Source organism: Ranitomeya imitator, chromosome 4, assembly GCF_032444005.1.
Source record: "Ranitomeya imitator isolate aRanImi1 chromosome 4, aRanImi1.pri, whole genome shotgun sequence".
NCBI classification, from domain to species: domain Eukaryota; kingdom Metazoa; phylum Chordata; class Amphibia; order Anura; family Dendrobatidae; genus Ranitomeya; species Ranitomeya imitator.
The window spans coordinates 282429424-282455162 of NC_091285.1; the positions used below are offsets into that span (position 1 = coordinate 282429424).

The following is a 25739-nucleotide window of genomic DNA, read 5'->3' on the forward strand; positions in this document are numbered from 1 at the left end:
TATGTCAAGTGATCAGTATGGAAACAATATACAGTTAGGGCCAGAAATATTTGGACAGTGACACAATTTTCGCGAGTTGGGCTCTGCATGCCACCACATTGGATTTGAAATGAAACCTCTACAACAGAATTCAAGTGCAGATTGTAACGTTTAATTTGAAGGGTTGAACAAAAATATCTGATAGAAAATGTAGGAATTGTACACATTTCTTTACAAACACTCCACATTTTAGGAGGTCAAAAGTAATTGGACAAATAAACATAACCCAAACAAAATATTTTTATTTTCAATATTTTGTTGCAAATCCTTTGGAGGCAATCACTGCCTTAAGTCTGGAACCCATGGACATCACCAAACGCTGGGTTTCCTCCTTCTTAATGCTTTGCCAGGCCTTTACAGCCGCAGCCTTCAGGTCTTGCTTGTTTGTGGGTCTTTCCGTTTTAAGTCTGGATTTGAGCAAGTGAAATGCATGCTCAATTGGGTTTAGATCTGGAGATTGACTTGGCCATTGCAGAATGTTCCACTTTTTGGCACTCATGAACTCCTGGGTAGCTTTGGCTGTATGCTTGGGGTCATTGTCCATCTGTACTATGAAGCGCCGTCCAATCAACTTTGCAGCATTTTGCTAAATCTGGGCTGAAAGTATATCCCGGTACACTTCAGAATTCATCCGGCTACTCTTGTCTGCTCTTATGTCATCAATAAACACAAGTGACCCAGTGCCATTGAAAGCCATGCATGCCCATGCCATCACGTTGCCTCCACCATGTTTTACAGAGGATGTGGTGTGCCTTGGATCATGTGCCGTTCCCTTTCTTCTCCAAACTTTTTTCTTCCCATCATTCTGGTACAGGTTGATCTTTGTCTCATCTGTCCATAGAATACTTTTCCAGAACTGAGCTGGCTTCTTGAGGTGTTTTTCTGCAAATTTAACTCTGGCCTGTCTATTTTTGGTATTGATGAATGGTTTGCATCTAGATGTGAACCCTTTGTATTTACTGTCATGGAGTCTTCTCTTTACTGTTGACTTAGAGACAGATACACCTACTTCACTGAGAGTGTTATGGACTTCAGTTGATGTTGTGAACGGGTTCTTCTTCACCAAATTAAGTATGCGGCGATCATCCACCACTGTTGTCATCCGTGGACGCCCAGGCCTTTTTGAGTTCCCAAGCTCACCAGTCAATTCCTTTTTTCTCAGAATGTACCCAACTGTTGATTTTGCTACTCCAAGCATGTCTGCTATCTCTCTGATGGATTTTTTCTCTTTTTTCAGCCTCAGGATGTTCTGCTTCACCTCAATTGAGAGTTCCTTTGACCGCATGTTGTCTGCTCACAGCAACAGCTTCCAAATGTAAAACCACACACCTGGAATCCACCCCTGACCTTTTAACTACTTCATTGATTACAGGTTAACGAGGGAGACGCCTTCAGAGTTAATTGCAGCCCTTAGAGTCCATTGTCCAATTACTTTTGGTCCCTTGAAAAAGAGGACGCTATGCATTACAGAGCTATGATTCCTAAACCCTTTCTCCGATTTGGATGTGGAAACTATCATATTGCAGCTGGGAGTGTGCACTTTCAGCCCATATTATATATATAATTGTATTTCTGAACATGTTTTTGTAAACAGCTAAAATAACAAAACTTGTGTCACTGTCCAAATATTTCTGGCCCTAACTGTAAACCACAAGGCAAGCTAAGAGAAAGGATCTCCCAAGAAAAGCCATACAAATGTCAATGCCATGACTGAAGGCAAAATTAATATGCAAAGCTTACCAATAAGTTTGTTGGGCGACCAGGGACCGGATAGTGAAGCCCCGATGCACGTTTCGCAGTGACACGACACCGCTTTCTCAACCAAGTATATATTTCTCTGAAACGTCCGGCTGGGGACCGTAGCCAGAGATTTCAGAGAAATGTATACCTAGCTGCAATTGTGCAGCCAGGATCAGATACATGGTGCCTGCGGTTTGAACAGCATGAATCAGATGACGGGTTCTCTTTAAAGCCCAAGACAATTGGAAAAAACATTGCAAATGCTGTTGATTATCTGACAAACTAACACAATGCTAGTTCATCGAGTGATCAGATTTTATTGAACTGGTATAAACATCATCATTGTTTAAACAGGGTCATGTTCATCTGAGAACATTACATTTTCCCATCAGTTTTTGTCAGCCCATGTAAAAGGAGCATTGATCAACAATAAACGACTTGCATATAGTCAATATGTGCTCATTAACGGGTTGAAATTGGCTTGTCTAAATGTTCCTTTAGACTGGGGACACACCTATGTTATTATTTCTGGTTTTCTGTTCTTAACAAGTGCAGGACATTGATGGGAGGTCGGGACTAGCAATCTTACGACCAGTGAGGTTCCAATTTGTCAAACCCAATCTATTTTGACTTTCATGGCATATCCAGTAGATATGCTACAAAAGTAATTTGTCTGAAAATCCAAATGGTATGTAGCATTTCTCACATCATGTCATCTTTATTCTTTTGTGTTAATACATCTTATTCTTTGAAAGTACATAATTGTGGACCCTAAAGTTAATGTTCTATCCGTGCACTAAAGACAGTGATTAATTTTTCTTAGTTGAATTTTCAAAGCTGTCATCGTCTCATATTACTGGACTTTATTCAGTTTTCTAGTCATACTTGGTGAAGCACATCGTACTATTTCTTCTCTCAATTGGAGGGAAGTAATCAGGGATTATTATGTACTTAATGAGTTAAGACATGTCTTATCCAAAAGAAAATCTATTACCTGTGGAATGTAGGAGGTTGCAAGGTGCAGTACACCCTCCAGGCAGGAAGCTGAAATAATAGCTTGCCTTTTATATAACAAATGTTATATCAGGATAAAGTATGCACTGCCACCAAGTTCAGCACTATAATTACACGGTTAGCAGCTTCCTCAGTTATTCCTGCATGTTAGCAATTAAAATCTGTCTTAGATGACATGGAAAAAAAGTATCTTCTACTAGTTTTATGTATGTTTATTAGGCTACATGTTGACACTGGAATTGCTTTGTAAGAATATGTATTTCACGTGACCTTTTGTTTTTATTGTAGCTTGAAAATTTTGGCTGTTAATATCAAAGCCTTTTGTGAAGAATAATTTCATACAGTGGACATGCCAAGCAATGCACACTACATAATTAAAAGTATTTATTAAGCCTAGTGGGTTATATGAAATGCAGTATGTCTAATTTACATGCATATATGATTAAAGAGTCATTTTAATTTTTATCAATAGTACACATGAAAAACAAGAAACATTGTAACAGATTGTCAGAGAAAGCTGCTTCTTTCTCCGCCAGGACAGATCATTAATTCCCCAAATCCTCAATTCAAAATGTGTATTCAGTGAAGACAGATTTTTACAATAATGAGATAAGAGATGACCGTTGCTACTGAAAAGATTCTATGTAGAACAGAGTTGCACAACATTTATTTGTTCAAGGGCCACATTGTCCTACTGAACCAATCTCAAAGGCCGCACATTATTTTTAAAAGGGTAGTTACATGAATACATCACAGGAACCAAAATCATTGCATTAATACATCACAACCAAATTTTGAGTATTTAAGAAGGATTTGAAATCTTTTAGTTACAAAAAAAATCAGTGTGAACAACTCATTTAGCCCCTTTCCGACATCGGGTGTAATAGTTCTCCGATGTTGGACACCCTCCCTTTGATGTGGGCTCCGGCGGTTAGCCCACATCTTTTCCAGCACATGTCAGCTGTTTTGAGCAGCTGACATGTGCCCGGAACAGCCACAGGTGGAATTGTGATCCACCTGCGGCTATTAACCCGTTATATGCCGCTGTCAAATGCTGACAGCAGCATTTAACATGCGCTTCTGACATTCGTGCCGGAAATCCGCCCACCAGTGACCCCCGTCATGTGATTGCGGTCACCGATGGGTTGGCATGACCACCAGAGGTCTCCTGGAGACCTCTATGGTTGTCACTGCCAGCTTGCTTTGAGCACTCATAGCAAGTGAGTAATTCAGCTACAATACAGGCGAACTGATCATCGCCTGTATGTCGCAGAGTCGATCAGGTTATGGCAGCTTCTAGTCTCCCATGGAAACTATTGAAGCATGCCAAAAGTTAAAAAAAATGTTTTTAAGAATATAAAAAAAATAAAAGTTCAAATCATCTCCCTTACACCCCATTCAAAATAAAGCAAAAAAAAATCAAACATACAACATATTTGGTTTTGCCGCATTCATAATCGCCCGATCTATCAATAAAAAAAAGGATTAACATGATCACTAGACGGTGTAGGGGGAAAAAAAGTCAAAACACCAGAATTACCAAAAAACAAGCCCTCAAATGGCCATTTTGACCAAAAAATGAAAAAGTTATGGCTCTAGGTAGAAGGGGGGCAAAAAATGAAAATGCAAAATCAACTAGATGGGTATTTCCTGAAGGAACTACAGATAGTGCTTTGGAATGGTGTCCGGGCTGCCCCTGCAAGACTTTCACATTTGGGTGCCCCTCAGGCGCTGGTTTGGTTTGTGGGGTCACTCTGGGGCCGGTTTGGTTTGCGGGGTCACTCTGGGGCCGCTTTGGTGGGCGGGGTCACTCTGGGTCAAATTTGGTGGGCGGGGTCACTCTGGGTCTGATTTGGTGGGCGGGGTCACTCTGGGTCCGATTTGGTGGGCGGGGTCACTCTGGGTCCGATTTGGTGGGCGGGGTCACTCTGGGTCCGATTTGGTGTGCGGGGTCACTCTGGGTCCGATTTGGTAGGCGGGGTCACTCTGGGTCCGATTTTGTGGGCGGGGTCACTCTGGGTCCGATTTGATGGGCGGGGTCACTCGGGGTCCGATTTGGTGGGCGGGGTCACTCGGGGTCCGATTTGGTGGGCGGGGTCACTCGGGGTCCGATTTGGTGGGCGGGGTCACTCGGGGTCCGGTTTGGTGGACGGGGCCACTCGGGGTCCGGTTTGGTGGGCAGAGCCCCTCGGCCTCCGATTTGGTGGGCGGGGGCCCTCGGCCTCCGATTAGGTGGGCGGGGACCCTCGGCCTCCGATTTGGTGGGCGGGGACCCTCGGCCTCCGATTTGGTGGGCGGGGACCCTCGGCCTCCGATTTGGTGGGCGGGGACCCTCGGCCTCCGATTTTGTGGGCGGGGGCCCTCGGCCTCCGATTTGGTGGGCGGGGACCCTCGGCCTCCGATTTGGTGGGCGGGGACCCTCTTCCTCCGATTTGGTGGGCGGGGACCCTCGGCCTCCGATTTGGTGGGCGGGGACCCTCTTCCTCCGATTTGGTGGGCGGGGGCCCTCGGCCTCCGATTTGGTGGGCGGGGTCACTCTGGGTCCGATTTGGTGGGCGGGGTCCCTCGGCCTCCGATTTGGTGGGCGGGGGCCCTCGGCCTCCGATTTGGTGGGCGGGGGCTCTCGGCCTCCGATTTGGTGGGCGGGGCCCCTCGGCCTCCGATTTGGTGGGCGGGGCCCCTCGGCCTCCGATTTGGTGGGCGGGGCCACTCGGGGTCTGATTTGGTGGGCGGGGCCACTCGGCCTCCAATTTGGTGGGCTGGACACCTCAGGTAACAATTTGGTGGGTCGGTCACTTTAAGAGCTGATATTATCTGGCAAAACTGTGTCCTGGTGGGGTCATGTAGAGTTCGTAGGCGTTGGCATAGTAACTGGGTCTGACTTCGCATATCAATGAGCTAATCAGCCAGGTGGCAGTTGGCAGTTATTTTGAAATTGCCTCAGAAATCAGCCATTATACCTTATTGGAACAATTTCCCCATTGAAATGCATTGAGACAAAATTTTCAAACGCCAATTGCGCCAAAACTACAAATCCGATCGACACGAAAAATACTTAGCACACCTCCCAGGAACGCTGGCTTCGAAATGACACCTCACTGGAGTCTGTGCGTGCAGCGGTTCGGGCCGCATTAATTGCGGACTGAATAATAAGAAGAAGAAGAAGTTGACTACGGTGGAATAACAATATAGTGCTTTTTACAAAGCACTATAAAAATACCTCTGGTCGTCAATGGTGGAGGTGACGTCACTGAGGCTGCATTCCCAGCCGGGCTGAACCGGTGACCTCGGTGAGATCCCCGCTAGCACTGTGAAAAAATCGCATGGTGCAGAGGCGAGTTCACTGGGAGAATTTTACTTCAGTGAATTTCCACTGTTTAGGTACATCAGGGGTCTCCAAGCGCGACATGGTGCCCGCCATCGATTCCACCCAATTTTGTGTTCAAGAAGTCAAACTGTGCTCCCTCCCTTCTGAGCCCTGCCATGCGCACAAACAGTAGCTTTCCCAAACTTACAGGGTGTCAGCGTACTAAGGAGAAATTGCATAACAAACTTTGTGGTCCATTTTCTCCTTGATAGCCTTGTGAAAATAAAAAAGTTTGGATTTAAAGTAATTTTTCTGTGAATAAAGTTAAATGTTAATTTTTTCCTTCCACATTTCTTTAATTCTCGTGAAGCACCTGAAGGGTTAATAAACTTCTTGAATGTGGTTTTGCGCACCTTGAAGGGTGCATTTTTCTGAATGGTGTCACTTTTGGGTATTGTCTGTCATATTGACCCCCAAAGTCACTTCAAATGTGGGGTGGTCCCTAAACAAAAATGGTTTTGTAACTTTTGTTATAAAAATGAGAAATCGCTGGTCAACTTTTAAACTTTACAATGTCCCAACAAAAAAAATGTTTCAAAAATTGTGCTGATGTAAAGTTGACATGTGGGAAATTTATTAACTATTTTGTGTGGTGCGACTCTCTGATTTAAGGGTACAAAAATTAAAACTTTGAAAATTGCTAAATTTTCAAAATGTTTGCCAAATTTCTGTTTTTTTTCTCCATAATCGCAAGTCATAGCAAAGAAATTTTACCACTAACATGATGTACAATATGTCATGAAAAACCATTCTCAGAATCAGTGGAATCTATTGAAGTGTTCCAGAGCTATAACCTCATAAAGTGACACTGGTCAGAATTGTAAAAATTGGCTCTGTCACTAAGGGGTTCATTCATTAGGAAAATCCGCTACTTATTTGCAGTAGATGTGCACAGTAGATGAGCCCGTTTTATACTGCATGGGGCTGGCTGCGTTATATAGCCAGCTCTGATCAGAACAGTTGAACCTCTTAAGCTTTGTTCCATTGACGAGTATTTGATAGGTTTTTGACTATGCAGATTTTCTGTAGCATTTCTGCACTTCTTATCTAATTTAGGGCTGAATTTACCTCAGAGGGGCATGACTAAGTGTCTACCGAGTCTTTACTAGAGCCTCTGATAGTGAGGATATGCTTGTCCTCCAGTATATGCTAAGTACCACTCCAGGACAATCCCCAGGACTGCAGCAGCTGCCTGCAAGGTAAGAAATGAAGGTGCAAGGTACAGGATGGCAAGACAGAAGCGTAGTCCGGGGTCAGGGCAGGCAGCATGGGTTCACTTTTCCAAGCCAGAATCAGGAATGGAGATGTCAAACAAAGCAGGTAAACAAGCCGGGTCGATAACAGAAGTCGGAATACAAAGATACGCATGAACCAGGTAATAGCGGGCTAGGAACCAAAGTTCGGACGAGGAATGGTGAGTGGAGTCTCCTGATTTATCACCTGCTAGCAGGTGATAGACAGGGGACGCTAATTTCAACCTGACGAGTTAGTTAAAATTCCTGCAGAGTTCAGCAGCTATGACTTACAACCAGCACAAGGCAACTCCGAGTGAAGGTCAATTATTAGTGAACCAGAACAAAACTCAAGGTGGGTAGGGCAGCGCTTAGAAGCCGTGCACGTTACCAGCGTAACACCAATAATTCAGCAGTTTGCACTGTTCTACCTGCTCCCTTATGGTATGTGCACACGTTGCCGATTCGTGTGCGGATTTTTCCACGCAGAATCTGAAAATGGCGTTTTACCTGCGGATTTACTGTGGTTTTTGTGCGGATTTCACCTGCGTTTTCACACCTGCGTTTTCACACCTGCGGATTCCAATTATGGAGCGGTATTTTCCGCGGCATGGGCACAGCGGATTTGGTTTTCCATAGATTTACATGGTACTTTACAATGCATGGAAAACTGCTGTGAATCCGCAGCCAAATCCGCAACGTGTGCACACACCCTTACCTATTGGTTGCACCAATAGCATGTCTGTACTTGTTGCTGTGTTTTGCATAGGCGATCAAATGATGAAAATAAATTCAAAAGAAGTTAAAAAGATGGAAAAGATAAAAAAAATAACAGCCTTTAAAAATACCGTAATCACTCCCCTTTTTCCCAAACTATAACTCAAGGTATAAAAATTTTTAAAAAATACAGACAAATTTTTGAGTTTTATAGTTTTATTTTTTGCAAGTTTTTATTTCTAAGTAGTGACATTTTGTGCAGCCATAGGAGAACTGGCCCTTAGAACAAGGCTACTCAAAATGATCATCGTGAAAATAAAGCACAAATAATAACTGCAGAAATGCTGTGGGGGTTTTTTAGTCAACAGCACTTAAAAGTTTTGTTCCCATTTTTCAGTATGGTACAAGGAATGATGTAATTCAAAACTAAAACTTGTCCCTAAAACAATGCCCTCATATGACTGTGTCCATGAAAACATGTAAAAAGTAATGTCTCTCGGAAGGCAAAGAAGAAAAACAAAAATGTCCAAGTCTCCAACGTTAGTTGACAGGTTAGGCTACTTTCACACAACAGTTTTTTGCCGTCAGGCACAATCCGGCGAATTTTGAAAAAAAACGGATCTGGCAAAAGTTGCCGCCGGATCCATTTTTTTCTCATAGACTTGTACTATCGACGGATGGCCTCACGTTTCATCCATTTTTCGCCAGATCCATTGCTGTCCATTTTTTCGACGGACACAGCAAAATAGATATAGATCTGTCACCGTCCGTCGTTTGCTATAATGGAACCCTATGGCGCCCGACCATCTGTCAAATGACTGATTTTTAAACTGAGCATGCTTTTTCCATTCTGAGGTCTCTCTCTCTCTCTCTCCGGACCAGCTAGTCTGATCCGGCGAATTAACAGATCCAGATCATCAGTTTTTCACAGTTTTCGACTGATCCGTTTTTTTCCAAATTCGCCAGATTTAGCCTGACAGTAAAAAACTGATGTATGAAAGTAGCCTTAACCTTAAGTAGTAGAACATCTCAAAAGGTTGTTTTGTATATTTTATAATGTGTGCTATCAGATGTAAATGATTTTTTTATGTTCAAAAATATTTTCTCCTGTGCTGCTTTTTTCAAAAGGATAGCTTGATTTTAAACCAGTCATTTTTACTTTGTCCACTAGATGGTGTTAATATGAACATAGGTTTTTATAGTCTTAGGTGTTTTGTAGGGAACAAAAAATAACTGATATACCAATAGTGATGTATATTTTCTAAGATACAGTAGGTTGTATGCTTTTTCCAGAAATGTTTAAGCCCTTATTGACACTGACCATTTTGGTCTTTGTGACAAAGCATCATTTTTAAATTTTGATGTCAATTTATGGTAATCACTTTGGAATGCCTCCATATATCCCACTGATTCTGAGATTTTTTTTCATGACACACTGTACTTAAAGGGAACCTGTCACCCCGTTTTTTGAGATTGAGCTATAAATACTGTTAAATAGGGCCTGCGCTGTGTGTTCCTATAGTGTATGTAGTGTACCCCGATTCCCCATGTATGCTGAGAAATAACTTACCAAAGTCGCCGTTTTCGCCTGTCAATCAGGCTGGTCAGGTCGGGAGGGCGTGGTGACATCGCTGGTTCTTCCTCAGCTTTACGTTGGTGGCGTAGTGGTGAAGACACAGCGCGCGATCTGCGCTGTCATCCCTTTCGTCGGTGGGGGCGGCCATCTTCCTGGGGCCGCGCGTGCGCAGATCGAGTGCTCTGCTGCACGGGGCTTCAGGAAAATGGCCGCGGGATGCCGCGCGTGCGCATTAGAGATCGCGGCGGCCATTTTCCCAAAGCCGAGTTTGCATCTCGGCTTTGGGAAAATGGCCGCCGCGATCTCTAATGCGCACGCGCGGCATCCCGCGGCCATTTTCCTGAAGCCCCGTGCAGCAGAGCACTCGATCTGCGCACGCGCGGCCCCAGGAAGATGGCCGCCCCCACCGACGAAAGGGATGACAGCGCAGATCGCGCGCTGTGTCTTCACCACTACGCCACTACGCCACCAACGTAAAGCTGAGGAAGAACCAGCGATGTCACCACGCCCTCCCGACCTGACCAGCCTGATTGACAGGCGAAAACGGCGACTTTGGTAAGTTATTTCTCAGCATACATGGGGAATCGGGGTACACTACATACACTATAGGAACACACAGCGCAGGCCCTATTTAACAGTATTTATAGCTCAATCTCAAAAAACGGGGTGACAGGTTCCCTTTAAATCAGAGAGATATGTCACATAAAACGGTTAATAAATAACACTTCCCACATGTCTACTTTACATCAGCACAATTTTAGAAACAAAATTTTTTTTGTTACGAAGTTATAAGGGTTAAAAGTTGACCAGCGATTTCTCATTTTTACAACAAAATGTGCAAAACCATTTTTTTAGGGAACATCTCACATTTAAAGTCACTTTGAGGGGTCTATATGACAGACAATACCCAAAAGTGACACCATTCTAAAACCTGCACCCCTCAAGGTGCTCAAAGCCACATTCAAGAAGCTTATTAACCCTTTACGTGCTTCACAGGAACTGAAGCAATGTAGAAGGAAAAAATTAACATTTAACTTTATTTTGCAAACATTTTACTTCAGAACCAATTTTTTTATTTTCACAAGTGTAAAAAGAGAAAATGAACCACAAAATTTGTTGTGCAATTTCTCCTGAATATGAAGATACCCCACATATGGGGGTAAACCACTGTTTGGGCCTAGGGCAGAGCTTGGAAGAGAAGGAATGCAGTTTGACTTTTTCAATGCAGAATTGGCTGGAATTGAGATCGGGCGCCATGTGTCGTTTGGAGAGACCCTGATTAAAGATGAGGGGTGTTCGAGTCGAACTGTTCACCAATTTCAAATTCGAGCTGTTTTGGGCGGTGTTCGAGTCGTTCGACAAACTCGAACAATTTGCTTAAAATTCGGCTGTTCGAGTTTCTGTTCGATAGGCTTTTGGTGAACAAACAGTTAACTTGATTTTCACATTAAAACTGTTTATCAATGTTAATTGACTGTTTTAGTGTATAGTGTGCGGTGGGGGGGGCGGGGCAGTGGATAGATCTGTGCTGAAATAATGCCGATCTCCATTTTTTTTTTCTTTTCCCGCATTTACAGTGGGGCGGTGCAGTCTCTCAGCCTATCAGCAGTGCACACACACAGCAATGGGCATGTGATGCACACAAGCAAGGACATGTGTCATTGGCTGCGTATGTCACATGTCCTTGCCCTATAAGAACCAGCCATTTGCCCTGTCGCCACCATTTCCTCACTGCTGCAGCTTAGTGTTAGACGGCACCGCTGCTGCTGTGGGCGCTATACAGTATAAGGCTGGAGTCACACTGCCGTATTTCTCCTTCGAGAATCGCATCGTAAAACTTGTACTGGCTGAAGGCTCTCCTGACCTGAGCTTGACAGCTGCATAGTAATCCATCATGCTGTCATGCTCGGGTCAGGAGAGGTGCTGGCCAGTCCCTGCAGTGCGATGCGATTATCGCAGGAGAAATACAGCAGTGTGACTCCAGCCTGTGAGTGTGAATTGCGAGCGAATTTGCAGTTAGATAGAGAGAGATAGGTTTAAGGAGTCGGGACTAGTTGTAATATCAGCCCTTTTCAGGGTAGGTTACAGCAGTTCGTAGCACTTTTTGCCAGGCAGGTCTGTGCCAGTGCTGTGCAAGTGTTTGTCACAGCATTTGGTGTAATCTAGCTCAGCCAATCCTTTTGGGCTAGTAGCATTGTGTGGTAGTCATCTGAGTAGCCCGCCTGTGAAGCTGGCTACATCGCCTGTGTAATAATTTTTTACTGCATCTAACCCAGTAAATCCTTTTGGGCTTAGTAGCAGTGTCTGCACGTCAGCGGTGTAGCCCGCCTGTGAAGCTAGCTACACCGCCTGTGTATCTAAATTTTTACTGCATCTAACCCAGTGAATCGTGTTGGGCTTAGTAACAGTGTCTGCACGTCAGCGGAGTAGCCCGCCTGTGAAGCAAGCTACACCGCCTGAGTATCTAACAATTTTTTTACTGCATCTAACCCAGTAAATCGTTTTGGGCTTAGTAGCAGTGTCTGCATGTCAGCGGAGTAGCCCGCCTGTGAAACTAGCTACACCGCCTGTGTATCTAATATTTTTTTAGTGCATCTAACCCAGTAAATCGTTTTGGGCTAGTACCACAGTTTGGTCACTCAGGTCTGCTCGATTTCCATCCATCGATTTTTGTGCCAACAACTACAGAGTTGCCAATTAGTTAAGCACCAAAATAAGTGGCTGGCAAAAGGCCTGCTGCTGGTGGAAAGGGGAATAGGCATGTTGGAAAGGAAAAAAAAAGGTTGTGTCCGTGGGGTAGGTGATAAAGCAACAGTAACATCTGCAGAAGAAAGACCATCTTACAGCCAAAGTAAGATGTCTACTTCTTTTCGTGGTCAATCTGATATGATCCCTTTCTTACGACCATCGCTACGAGCATCACTACAATTTCCAGATGAGGCACAAAAAGAGCAGCTGGTTAAATGGATATGGAGCGGGTGTTTGAAGTGCTCCTTCAATTGGGCTCTTCTTCACATCAACTTCAACATCACAAATACTCCAGTCTTCAAAGGTGTCACCCCAATCTCACTTGCTTCCTCACAGCTCCCAAGTCTCCAGCCGCCCGTCTGAGTATGGGGTAACACAGATGGTTGAGTCTGCAGAACTGTTTACTCATCTTATAGCCTGGGAATCAGAGGTCTGCTCCAGAGCTTCTGTGAATCCAGACGAAGAAATGATCTGCACTGATGCCCAGAATCTTTGTGAGTCGGATTCAGGTCCAGATGAAGAAGGTTCTGAGTATAGTGTAGACCCTCGTTCCCAAACTGTAACTCCTGTTGATGGAGAAAATGAGGAAGATGATGAGACTGAGATACCTGATTGGAACGAAAACTTGACTTTTCGGTCAGGGCAGGAAGAGGTTGGCTCTGTGGACGACGGGTGTGAGAACATACAGGGTGATGATGACTAGGTTGGAGACCCCACTTACTGTCAACCCACAGTCCGCCAGTCCATGAGGTCAGCAGAGATGGTGGAGGAGGATGCTAGTGACGACGAGGTTAGGTTGCGCTTTCCCGGACAGAGACAGAGTACTGGAAGGACGTCAACAGCTGCATCTTCAACCACAACTGTGCCTCTGAGCACAAGTCGTGGTGGCTCTTCAGGTCGCATGGGCTCTAAGCCTTGCATAGCCTGGGCATTTTTTGAGATCGCAAAGGATGACCCAACTCATGTTGTCTGTAAGATTTGTCACCAAGATCTCAGAGGCCAAAAAATGACTAGTTTGAGTACTTCGTGCATGAACCGTCACATGGATGTGAGGCATAAGTTGCAGTGGGAAGCTCACTGTGCTACAATGCGGTCTAGTGGGCCGGGCCAACCACCGTCTGCCCCATCAAGTCCATCCGTGGCCTCTTCATCCTCTGTGACTGTGGGGACAGCAGTCGGACATGGTTTTGGACGCAGACCTTCCACCTCTTTACCCGCAATAGCCAGTGTGATTGGCAGGTCGTCAGTACATTTTGAAGTGGAAACACCTGCTGGTGTTGAGCGCTCTACGACATCGAGACGACAACATAATATCTCCGCCTGCACCTTCCTCACAGACCAGCAGTTTGCCGGGGACACCCTACTCAACCCCGTCTAAGCACGGTAGCCTGCCCTCGGTCCCTCAGATGTGGACAAGTAAAAGACCATTTCCTCCTAGCCATGACAAAGCTAAGAGGTTGAATTTCACCATCTGCAAGCTGTTGGCTACAGAAATTCTGCCTTTCCGCCTGGTGGACACAGAGGATTTTCGAGACCTTATGTCCATCACAGTGCCCCAGTACCAGACGCCCAGTCGCCACTACTTCTCAAAGAAAGCTGTTCCTGCGTTACACCAGCATGTTGCACACAACATCATCGCTTCCTTCAGAAACTTTGTGTGTGACAGGGTGCATTTCACCACAGACATTGGACGAGTAGACATGAGCAGGGGTGTTACATGTTGGTGACTGGGCACTGGGTAACTATGGTGACAGCAGGAGAAGGGGCTGCTGTCCCAGTCATGCTATCCTCACGAGTTGCGCGTCGATCCTCTATCTAATAGTTCCTCCACTGCTTCTGCCTCCTCAACCTCCTCCACCTGCACCCAAAGCCTGTGTGGTAATGCCACCCGCGTTGTAACTGCGTAAAAAGAATCCTGCACACCTCCTCACTATGCTGTCAGCAGGGCTCAACGGCATCAGGCAGTGTTTACCTTGAAATGTCTGGGAAATGTGAGTCACACAGCTGAGTAGTTGTGGTCAGCTCTGGAAACCAAGTTCTATCAATGGTTTTCTCCACTGGACCTGCAGCCAGGGAAGTCCATGTGCGACAATGCTGTAAGCCTGGGTGCGGCCCTTTGCTGGGGCAATGTCACACACGTGCCTTGTATGGCTCACATTTTGAACCTGTTGTCCAGCAATTTTTATCCCACTATCCCGGACTAGATGGGCTTCTGGAAAGGGCACGGTCGCTGTGTGCTCACTTCTGCCGTTCTCATCCTGCAGCTAAACGACTTACATCTCTACAGAAGTCGTTGGTCCTGCCATTTCACCGGCTGAAATGCGATGTGCCCACATGGTGGAATTCAACTCTGCACATGTTGCAGCGACTGTGGCAGCACCGACGAGCCCTGGTGCAATACGTTATGACGTATAGCCTGGGCCAGCGAGATTCAGAGGTGGGGCAAATCACGCAGGAGTGGTCTCAGATCAGGGACCTATGCACCCTGCTGCACAGTTTTGAAATAGCGACGAAGATGTTTAGTGCTGACGATGCCATTATCAGCATGACTATTCCGGTCATTTACATGCTGGAGCACAGCTTAAACAGTATTCGGAGTCAGGTGGTGAAACAAGAGGAGGAACAGGAGGAGTCGAATGTGGAAGGGATAATATCTCCAAGGTCCAGATGGTTGGCAGCACCCAGGCGCCTGGCATTGGAGGGTGGGGGAGAGGGATTACCGAGGGCACATGGTAGCAGCCAAACTGTTGAGAAAGGTGCAGGAGCCAAGGAAGAAGTGGAGGACGAACTGGCGCTGGGCATGGAAGACTCATCAGATGAGGGAGATCTTGATCAAATTTCTGTTGAGCGAGGTTGGGGGGAGAGGGCAGAGGAAGGAAGCATGATTCTCACCTCGCCATCACCAAGACAACAAGGACTTGGTCCTCCTGGATACGCAAGACACGAGTGCCTTCTTGCTTCACTACCTGCAACATGACCCTCGGATTGTCAGAATCCGAAGTAATGCCGACTACTGAGTTGCCACACTCTTAGATCCCCGGTACAAAAGTAAATTTGGCGAAATAATTCCTGCCATAGAAAGGGATTCACGCATGCAGGAGTATCAGCAGAGACTTTTACAGAATCTTACATCTGCTTTTCCACAAAACACCAGTGGTGCACGTAGTGAATCTCTGAGTTCTAACTTGCCAACCGTGGGACTGTCGAGTCATCACTCAAACCGTAGCCGTAACATCGTATCTGGTGGTAGCAGCAATTTTTTCCAATCTTTTCAAAAAATTTTTAGACCATCCTTTGCAAGGCCACAGGAGACAAAGAAGTCTGACGCACAGCCAACGCCTAGAGAGGATGGTACAGGAGTATCTCCAAGTTAACATCGATGAAATTACTGTGGAACTGGACCCTTGCTCATTTTGGGCTTCCAATCTGGAAAATGGCCTGAGCTCGCCACTCACGCCTTGGAGATCTTGTCGTGCCCCGCAGCCAGGGTTCTCTCTGAACGTGTGTTCAGCAGTGCTGGTGGTGTGCTGACAGATGAGCGCACGCGGCTGTCCAGTGAGAATGTAGACAGACTAAAGTTCATCAAGATGAACAAATCCTAGATCCGCAAGGACTTTTCTACCCCTGTGTCTTCCTGGGGAGACTAAAAGCTTGATGATTTTTGAAAATCACCTCACTAACCATTTTAAGAAACTCTGGCTAAGAAACTCTGGCAAAATTAATGCCACTTATTTGGTGTCTGTGGCCCAATTTTTGGAAAAAATTGAGACTTTTTGTAGTCCCCTTGCTGTGTTTTACATGATGTTGGCATCGTCAATTCCAGGTGGGTGGGGTCGCTCCCGCCCCCCCCTTTTAAGCTTTAGAAACTACATACACTATGGCTTGGAGTAACACAGATGGTTGTGCCTGCAGAGCTGTTTACTCATACTGTGGCCTGGTCTGGTCTGTCCCAAAGCTTCAGTTTCTGCTAGTCAGCAGAGTAGCCCACCCATGAAGCAAGCTACACCACCTGTTTATCTAATTACTAATTTTTAACTGCATCTAGCCCAGGCAATGCTTTGGGCCTAGTAGCAGTGTCTGCGACGCAACAGAGTACCCCACTTATGAAGCAAGCTATACCGTCTGTAGATCTAATTACTAATTTTTAACTGCATCTAGCCCAGGAAATCCTTTTAGGCCTAGTAGCAGTTTCTGCTACTCAGCAGAGTACCCCACCCATGAAGCAAGCTACACTGCCTTCTTCCTTTCTCAATCTAACTCCTTGGCTCTGGTGTGTCCACTCTCCCTCCAGTTCTCTCCTCACAGGTGGACTACCGCATGTATTCACACTGTGGCGAATCTTTTGGGCCCAGGCATATGAAGTCGTCGAGGTAATGGATAATATGTGCCCCCTTAGAAACGTCCATGACGAGCCATTCGAGGAAGCAACTAAACGCCTCAAATAGTGAGCAGGATATGGAGCACCCCATGGGCAAACAGCAATCTATGTAGTATGCTCCTTCACAGAAGCAGCCCAATAGGTGAACACTATTCGGAGGCACAGGTACTAACCGGAACGCCCCCCAATGTCCGTTAGGGTGCCCCTTCCAACTTCTTGACCCACCTGATTGCCTTATCAAAGGCGGTACAGTATATAGTACTGTACTTGGTTCCGCGTCGATGTTGTCGTTTACTGACCTGCCCCTTGGATATGACAAATGGTGGATTAATCTGAATATATTGGGTTCCTTTTTTGGCACGACTCCCAATGGGGATCCCACTACGTCTTTTAAGGAAAGTGTTCTGAATGGACCTGCCATTCTACCTAAAGATATTCTTTTTTTAAATTTTTTGTCATGACGTCTGGGTGTTGGTAGGCTGATTTTAGATTTTTACTCCAGCCTTTCTTGATTTTAGAAGGGCATGACATGCCTATATCTGTGTCTCCTCCTCCTTTTACTCCTCCACCTCTTTTCTTTTCGCATGACTATATGTACTTGTGACTTTTCCATATGTTTGTTGTGTTTTATGAGCAGTTTGTCAGCTTTTAGACACCTTTTAACCCCTTTGTGACATGCGCCGTACTAGTACTGCGCTGCCGGCACTGCATTTGTGCCAGCAGCAGTACTAGTATGGCGCACCGATCACCGCGGTCTTGCGCTGAGCGCCGCGGTGATCGGGTGCGGGTGTCAGCTGTATATGACAGCTGACACCCCGCAGCAATGCCCACGATCGGCGGTAGCGCCGATCGCGGGCATTTAACCCCTCTGATGCCGCTGTCAGTAGTGACAGCGGCATAGAGGGGGATCGCGCAGGGACGGGGGCTCCCTGCGCTCTCCCACCGGAGAAACGCGATGAGATCGCGTTGCTCCGGTGACCCGGAAGGAGTCCCCGGATCCAAGATGGCCGCGGGACTCCTTCCGGGTCATGAAATGACCTGCCAGCCGGCGCCTGCTCTCAGAGTTGCTGAGAGCAGGCGCCGGAAAGCCTCCTGAACTTGCCTGTCAGATCGTTGATCTGACAGAGTGCTATGCACACTATCATATCAACGATCTGATCTAATACAGTGATGTCCCACCTTGGGACAATGGTAGAAAGTAAAAAAAAAAAAAAAATAGAGTGTATAAAAAAAAATTTAAAAAATCCCCAAATAAAGAAAAAAAAAAAAAAAATCCCAGTAAATCCATTTATTTATGTACGGTAAATTAAAAAAACAATAAAAGTACACATATTTGGTATCGCCGAGTCCGTAACGACCCGCTCTATAAAACTATCCCACTAGTTAACCCCTTCAGTGAACACCGCAAAGAAAGAAAAAAAAAAGGCAAAAAACATTGCTTTGTTATCATACAGGCGAACAAAAAGTGGAATAACACGCGATCAAAACGACGGATATAAATAACCATGGTACCGCTAAAAACGTCATCTTGTCCCGCAAAAAAAAGCCGCCATACAGTGTCATCAGCAGAAAAATAAAAAAGTTATAGCTCTCAGAATAAAGCGATGCAAAAACAATTATTTTTTTATATAAAATAGTTTTTATTGTGTAAAAGCGCCAAAACATAAAAAAATTATATAAATGAGGTATCGCTGTAATCGTACTGACCTGAAGAATAAAGCTGCTTTATCAATTTTACCACACGTGGAACGGTATAAACGCCCCCCCCTAAAAGAATTTCAGGAATTGCTGGTTTTTGTTCATTCCGCCTCATAAAAATCGGAATAAAAAGCGATCAAAAAATGTCATCTGCCCGAAAATTGTACCAATAAAAACGTCATCTCGTCCCGCAAAAAACAAGATCTCACATGACTCTGTGGGCCAAAATATGGATAAATTATAGCTCTCAAAATGTGGTGATGCAAAAACTATTTTTTGCAATAAAAAGCGTCTTTTAGTGTGTGACAGCTGCCAACCCTAAAAATCCGCCCAAAAACCGCTATAAAAGTAAATCAAACCCCCCTTCATCACCCTCTTAGTTAGGGAAAAATAATAAAATGTGAAAAAATGTATTTATTTCCATTTTCCCATTAGGGTTAGGACTAGGGTTAGGGCTAGGGTTGGGGCTAGGGTTAGGGTTACCATTGGGATTAGGGTTAGGGGTGTGTTTGGATTAGGGTTTCAGTTAGAATTCGGGGGTTTCCACTGTTTCGGCACATCAGGGGCTCTCCAAACGCGACATGGCGTCCGATCTCAATTCCAGCCAATTCTGCTTTGAAAAACTAAAACTCTGCTCCTTCCCTTCAGAGTTCTCCTGTGCGCCCAAACAGTGGTTCCCCTCAACATATGGGGTATCAGCGTTCTCAGGACAAGTTTGACAACAGCTTTTGGGGTCTAATTTGTCCTGTTACTTTTGGGAAAATAAAAACGTGGGGGCTAAAATATTATTTTCGTGGAAAAAAAATATTTTTTATTTTCACGGCTCTGCGTTATAAACTGTAGTGAAACACTTGTTGGTTCAAAGCTCTCACAACACATCTAGATAAGTTCCTTGGGGGGTCTAGTTTCCAATATGGGGTCACTTGTGGGGGGTTTCTACTGTTTAGGTACATCAGGGGCTCTGCAAATGCAACATGACACCTGCAGACCAATCCATCTAAGTCTGCATTTCAAACGGCGCTCCTTCCCTTCCGAGCTCTGCCATGCACTCAAACGGTGGTTCCCCCCAACATATGGGGTATCAGCGTACTCAGGACAAATTGGACAATAACTTTTGTGGTCCAATTTCTCCTGTTACCCTTGGCGAAAAAAAAAATTGCGGGCTAAAACATCATTTTGTGGAAAGAAAAAATGACTTTTTAATTTTCACACCGCTACATTCTAAACTTTAGTGAAACAATTGGGGGTTAAAAGTGCTCACCACACATCTAGATAAGTTCCTTAGGGGGTCTTCTTTGCAAAATGGGGTCACTTGTGGGGGGTTTCCACTGTTAAGGCACGTCAGGGGCTCTCCAAATGCGACATGGGTTCCGATCTCAATTCCAGCCAATTTTGCATTGAAAATTCAAATGGCGCTCCTTCCCTTCCGAGCTCTGCCATGCGCTCAAACAGTGGTTTATCCCCATATATGAAGTATCGGCGTACTCAGGACAAATTGCACAACAACTTTTGGGGTCCAATTTATCCTGTTACCCTTGGTAAAAAAAAATTGGGGGCAAAAAGATCATTTTTTGTGAAAATTAGTAAGAAATTTTTTTTACGGCTCTACATTATAAACTTCTGTGAAGCACGTGGAGGTTCAAAGTGCTCACCACACATCTAGATTAGTTCCTTAGAGGGTCTACTTTCCAAAATGGTGTCACTTGGGTGGGTTTCCACTGTTTAGGCACGTCAGGGGCTCTCCAATCGTGACATCGGCTCCGATCTCAATTCCAGCAAATCTTGCATTGGAAAGTCAAATGGCGCTCCTTCCCTTCCGAGCTCTGCCATGTGCCCAAACAGTGGTTTACCCCCACATATGGGGTATCGGCGTACTCAGGACAAATTGTACAACGACTTTTGTGGTCCAATTTCTCCTGTTACCCTTGGTAAAATGAAACAAATTGGACCTGAAGTAAAAATTTTGTGAAAAAAAAATTAAATGTTAAATTTTTTTTAAACATTCAAAAAATTCCTGTGAAGCACCTGAAGGGTTAATAAACTTTTTGAATGTGGTTTTGAGTACCTTGAGGGGTGCAGTTTTTAGAATGGTGTCACTTTTGGGCATTTTCTGTCATATATACCCCTCAAAGTCACTTCAAGTGTGAGGTGGTCCGTAAAAAAAAAATGGTTTTGCAAATTTTGTTGCAAAAATGAGAAATCGCTGGTCAACTTTTAACCCTTATAACTCCCTAACAAAAAAAAATTATGTTTCCAAAATTGTGCTGATGTACAGCAGACATGTGGGAAATGTTGTTTATTAACTATATTGTGTGATATAACTCTCTAATTTAAGGGCATAAAAACTAAAGTTTGAAAATTGCTAATATTTCATAATTTCCGACAAATTTTTGTTTTTTTCACAAATAAATGCAAGTCATATCGAAGAAGTTTTACCACTTTCATGAAGTACAATATGTCACGAGAAAACAATGTCAGAATCACCAAGATCCGTTGAAGCGTTTCGGAGTTATGACCTCATAAAGTGACAGTGGTCAGAATTGTAAAAATTGGCCCTGTCACTTAGGTGAAAACAGGCTTTGGGGTGAAGGGGTTAAGGTGTTTTCTATGTGTTTGTATGTGTTTTTGTTTGTCTGCCATTGGTTTCAATGGGGATCGACAGTGTTCGTCGAATGTTCGCCGAACATTCTTCGAACACGCCCCAATTCGACTAACCGAACTCGAACACTAGGGGCGTGGCTTAACACTACTCTGATGTGCCTAAACTGGGGAAACCCCCAACAAGTGACACCATTTTGGAAAATAGACCCCTTAAGGAACTTATCTAGATGTGTGGTGAGCACTTTTAACCCCCAAGTGCTTCACAGAAGTTTATAACGCAGAGCCGTGAAAATAAAAATTCTTTATTTTTCCTCAAAAATGATTTTTGTAGCCCGCAATCTTTTATTTTCACAAGGGTAACAAGAGAAATTGGACCCCAAATCTTATTGTACAGTTTGTCCTGATTGCACCAATACCCCATATGTGGGGGGAGACCACTGTTTGGGCACACATCAGGGCTCGGAAGGGAAGTAGTGAGGTTTTAAAATGCAGACTTTGATGGAATGGTCTGTGGGCGTCATGTTGCGTTTTCAGAGCCCCTGACGTACCTAAACAGTAGAAACCCCCCACAAGTGACCCCATTTTGGAAAATAGACCCCCCAACGAGCTTATCTAGATGTGGGGTGAGTACTATGAAGTTTATAACATAGAGCCGTGGAAATGAAAAAAATCATGTTTTTTTCACAAAAATGATCTTTTCACCCCCAAACTTTTACTTTCACAAGGGTGACAGGAGAAATTGGACCCCAAATTTGTTGTCCAATTTGTCCAGAGCATGCAGATACCCCATATGTGGGAGAAAACTACTGTTTGGGCACACCTTGGGGCTCAGAAGGGAAGTAGTGATGTGATGGAATGCAGACTTTGATGGAATGGTCTGCGGGCGTCATGTTGCATTTGCAGAGCCCTTGATGTGCCAAACAGTAGAAACCCCCCACCAGTGACCCCATTTTGAAAAATAGCCCCCCCATGGAGCTTATCTAGATGTGTGATGAGCACTCTGAACCCCCAAATGCTTTACAGAAGTTTATAATGCAGAGCCATGAAAATAAAAAGTCATTTTTTCCACAAAAAATTATTTTTTAGCCCCCAATTTGTTGTTGTCCAATTTGTCCGGAGTATGCTGATGCCCCATATGTGGGGGTAAACCACTGTTTGGGCGCACGGCAAAGCTCAGAGGGGAGGGAGCACCATTTGACTTTTTGAACGCAAAATTGGCTGGAATCAATGGTGGCGCCCTGTCGCGTTTGGAGACCCCCTGATGTACCTAAAGAGTGGAAACCCCCCAATTCTAACTCCAACCCTAACCCCAACACACCCCTAATCCCAACCCTAACCATAACCCTAGCTACAAACCTAACCCTAATCCCAACCCTAATCCAAACCCTAACCCTAATCCCAACTCTAACAATAAACTTTAGCCCCAACCCTAACCCTAATTTTAACCCTAACTTTAACTTAACTAACCTTAGGCCAACTCTAAGGCTATGTGCCCACATTGCAGAATGTTTGCAGAATTTTCCTGATCAAAACCGGACTCCTTTCGCAGGAAATCCGCTCGTGTTTTTTTCGCGTTTTGTTCAGGAGCGTCCCAATAAAATTATATAGCGGCAAAATCGCTGAAATTCCGCAAAATTAATGAACATGCTGCGATTTTTTCCACGATGCGTTTTTGTGCGGAAAAAAACACAACATGGGCACAAAAATGTGAAATTCCGTTAAAAATAATGGAATGCGTTTAGTAAGCGTTTTTTAAGCTTAAAAATGCAAAAAAAGCAACAACAAAAAACGCAACGTGTGCACATAGCCAAACCCTTTCTTTATTTTATAATTTTTCCCTAACTAAGGGGGTGATAAAGGGGGGGTTTATTAACTATTCTTTTTATTTTGATCACTGTGTTACGGTCTATCACAGTGGCCAAAATGAATCAATAGGAAAAATCTTCCTATTTTTGCCGGGTGCCGGCCGGGAGATCTTGGCGGTCGCACTGCGCATGCGCCCGCCATTTTCTTGCCGGAAGAAGATCCCAGCAGCTGTAGAGGGAAGCAGGAGGACCCAAGGACAACGGGAGACACTAATAAGTATCGGGGGGTGATTGGAGTGGATAACAACCTAAAGATAGCTATTGCCAGATTGTTATACATGGCTAGGAAGGTAATAGCTCGAAATTGGATTAGGGAAGAACCGCCGTCAAGAGGAGAGTTCCTCCAGTATGTGAAGCAGGGCCTGACACTAGAAAAGGGGTTTTATAAAAAAAGAGGGAAAATCGAAATGTTCAATAAAATGTGGTCTCCGTGGATTGCTATGGGATAGGGGTATTATAGAGGGAGAGTTAATTAAGGTTCCTAATTAATGGTAATGTTAAATGTGGCTTATATTATTGGCCGAGGGATTAGATAGTATATTGGTCTAATGATGGAAGTGCTAAGCAAGGTGAGCTGCTTTGTTGGGTGGGGTTGGGGGGTGGTGGGATTGAAGGGGAATGTTTGAAGGGGGAGAAAAAAGCTTTGTATTGAAAATGAGAATGTAACATGTCATTTATCTTGTTATTCTTAATAAAAATTTATTTGAATTAAAAAAAAAAGTATCGGGGGGTGGATCGGCGACCCTATTTCTCTGTCCTCTGATGTGCGATTACATCTGAGGACAGAAAAATTAAATGGCAAATCATGTTTTGTTTTGTTTTCTTGCGGTTGCCGTTATATGGTTAATAATGGCGATCGGAACCCGGGGGTCGGTAAAAACTGACCCGAATCATGTTCACTGGGGTCTCGGCGGCCGAGACCACAGAGAAAATCCGACTCTGGGGGCGCTATACACTTTTTTCACAGCGTCGTTAACGGGTTTAAGTACCCTTAACTACTGCCATTAAAAGGCGTATCGGCGGTCACGGGGCAGCTCACATCACCGTTTATTTTCTCGGGCGTATTTAGTATGCATGTAAAATTGCAGCATGCTGCAATTGTCACCAAGACTCGCCAATGTAAGTCTATGGGTGCGAGAAAAAAATTGTTACATGGGTGAAGTGAGTTCATTGGCCGTGAACTCACAGGACCTGTTAGATGGCATCGCGAGCAGGAGAACTTTCTCACACTCATGGTGCCGACAGATAGGTAATAGAAGTTCACACAGAGACACTAAGCACACAGTGCTCAGTGTGTCTGCTGGATGACAGGCTGCATTGTCATACCATGCAGCCTGCCATCTATATGTAGCAGAGCTGGACCCGTCGTGGGACAAATGGATTGGCAGAATCTCTGCGGAAAGGTGAAGAATTTTGTTGTTTTTTTTTTACGTCTTTTGCAGATGACTAGGGCATCGGGGAAATGGGCGAGGTCCTAAGTATGGTTTAATTAAGAATATTAAAGGGAACCTGTCACCCCGTTTTTTCAGTAGGAGATAAAAATACCGTTAAATAGGGCCTGAGCTGTGCTTTACAATAGGGTATTTTTTGTCCCCTGATTCCCTACCTATGCTGCCGAAATACCTTACAAAAGTGTCCTTTTTCGCCTCTCAATCAGGCTGGTCAGGTCAGATGGGCGTGATCACAGAGCTGTTTCTCCCCCACATCTTGCTTATGTTCCCGTTGGTGGCGTAGTGCTTCTCGCATGCGCAATTGCCGAATGAGATTCGAGATTCGAACTCGGCTTCAGGAAAATGGCCGCCGCGATGTCCATCTGCGCACGCGCGGCCTTCACGCGGCCATTTTCCTGAAGCCCCGGGAAGGGTATATACTCACCCTCGGACGCGCCCTGCTTCTTTCCGGCAGCCTTCCTTCCTAAGAATCAGCGCTTGAAGGAACTTCGGTGACATCGCGGCTTGTGATTGGTCGCGCGAGCGGTCACATGGGCGGTCGCGCGACCAATGACAAGCCGCGACGTCATCTAAGGCCCTTCACGCGCTGATTCTAAGGAAGGAAGGCTGCCGGTTAGTACCAGGACGCGTCAGAGGGTGAGTATAGCAATATTTTTTATTTTAATTCTTTATCTAAATATGGATTCCGATACTGATTTCCGATATTGCAAACATATCGGAACTCGGTATCGGAATTCCGATACCAGATTCAGAAGATCGCCGACCTCATGGCCGACCCCACACAGGGGTCAGGTCGGGTTTCATGAAACCCGACTTTGCCAAAAGTCGGCGACTTTTGAAAATGGCCGACCCGTTTCGCTCAACCCTAGTCACCAGGAATGGTTTTCACTTCACAGCTGTGCCCTGTCAGGTTTAATAAGTGGGATTTCTTGCTTTATAAATGGGGTTGGGACCATCAGTTGTGTTGTGTAGAAGTCTGGTGGATATACAGCTGATAGTCCTACTGAACAGACTGTTAGAATTTGTATTATGGCAAGAAAAAAGCAGCTAAGTAAAGATGCATTGCGATCTCGCGAGATGATGATGTAGCGGTCTCGCGAGACTGCTACGTCATTATCTCGCGAGACCGCAATGCACTCTTGAGACCGGAGCGCATGAGGAGCATCGGTAAACGCTTCCTGGATCCAGGACAGAAGGTGAGTATATAACTATTTTTTATTTTAATTCTTTTTTTTAACAGGGATATGATGCCCACATTGCTATATACTACGTGGGCTGTGCAATATACTATGCGGGCTGAGCAATGTACTACG

The 25739-nt window shown here is 44.9% G+C and overlaps 1 protein-coding gene across 2 annotated transcripts in view; it reads left to right on the forward strand.

Annotated features, from left to right (window-relative positions):
• Positions 1 to 25739, forward strand: part of HMGA2 (high mobility group AT-hook 2) — a 353027-nt gene that overhangs the window by 222259 nt on the left and 105029 nt on the right. Inside the window, exon 4 of one of the 2 annotated variants that reach the window (XM_069764690.1) lies at positions 3082 to 3176. The exons of the other annotated variant lie outside the window; for it this stretch is intronic. Within the exon in view, the coding sequence (XP_069620791.1) occupies positions 3082 to 3102 (21 nt within the window). The 3' untranslated portion in view covers positions 3103 to 3176. Of the gene's footprint in view, positions 1 to 3081; positions 3177 to 25739 lie in introns of those variants that run through there. 2 annotated transcript variants of the gene reach the window in all.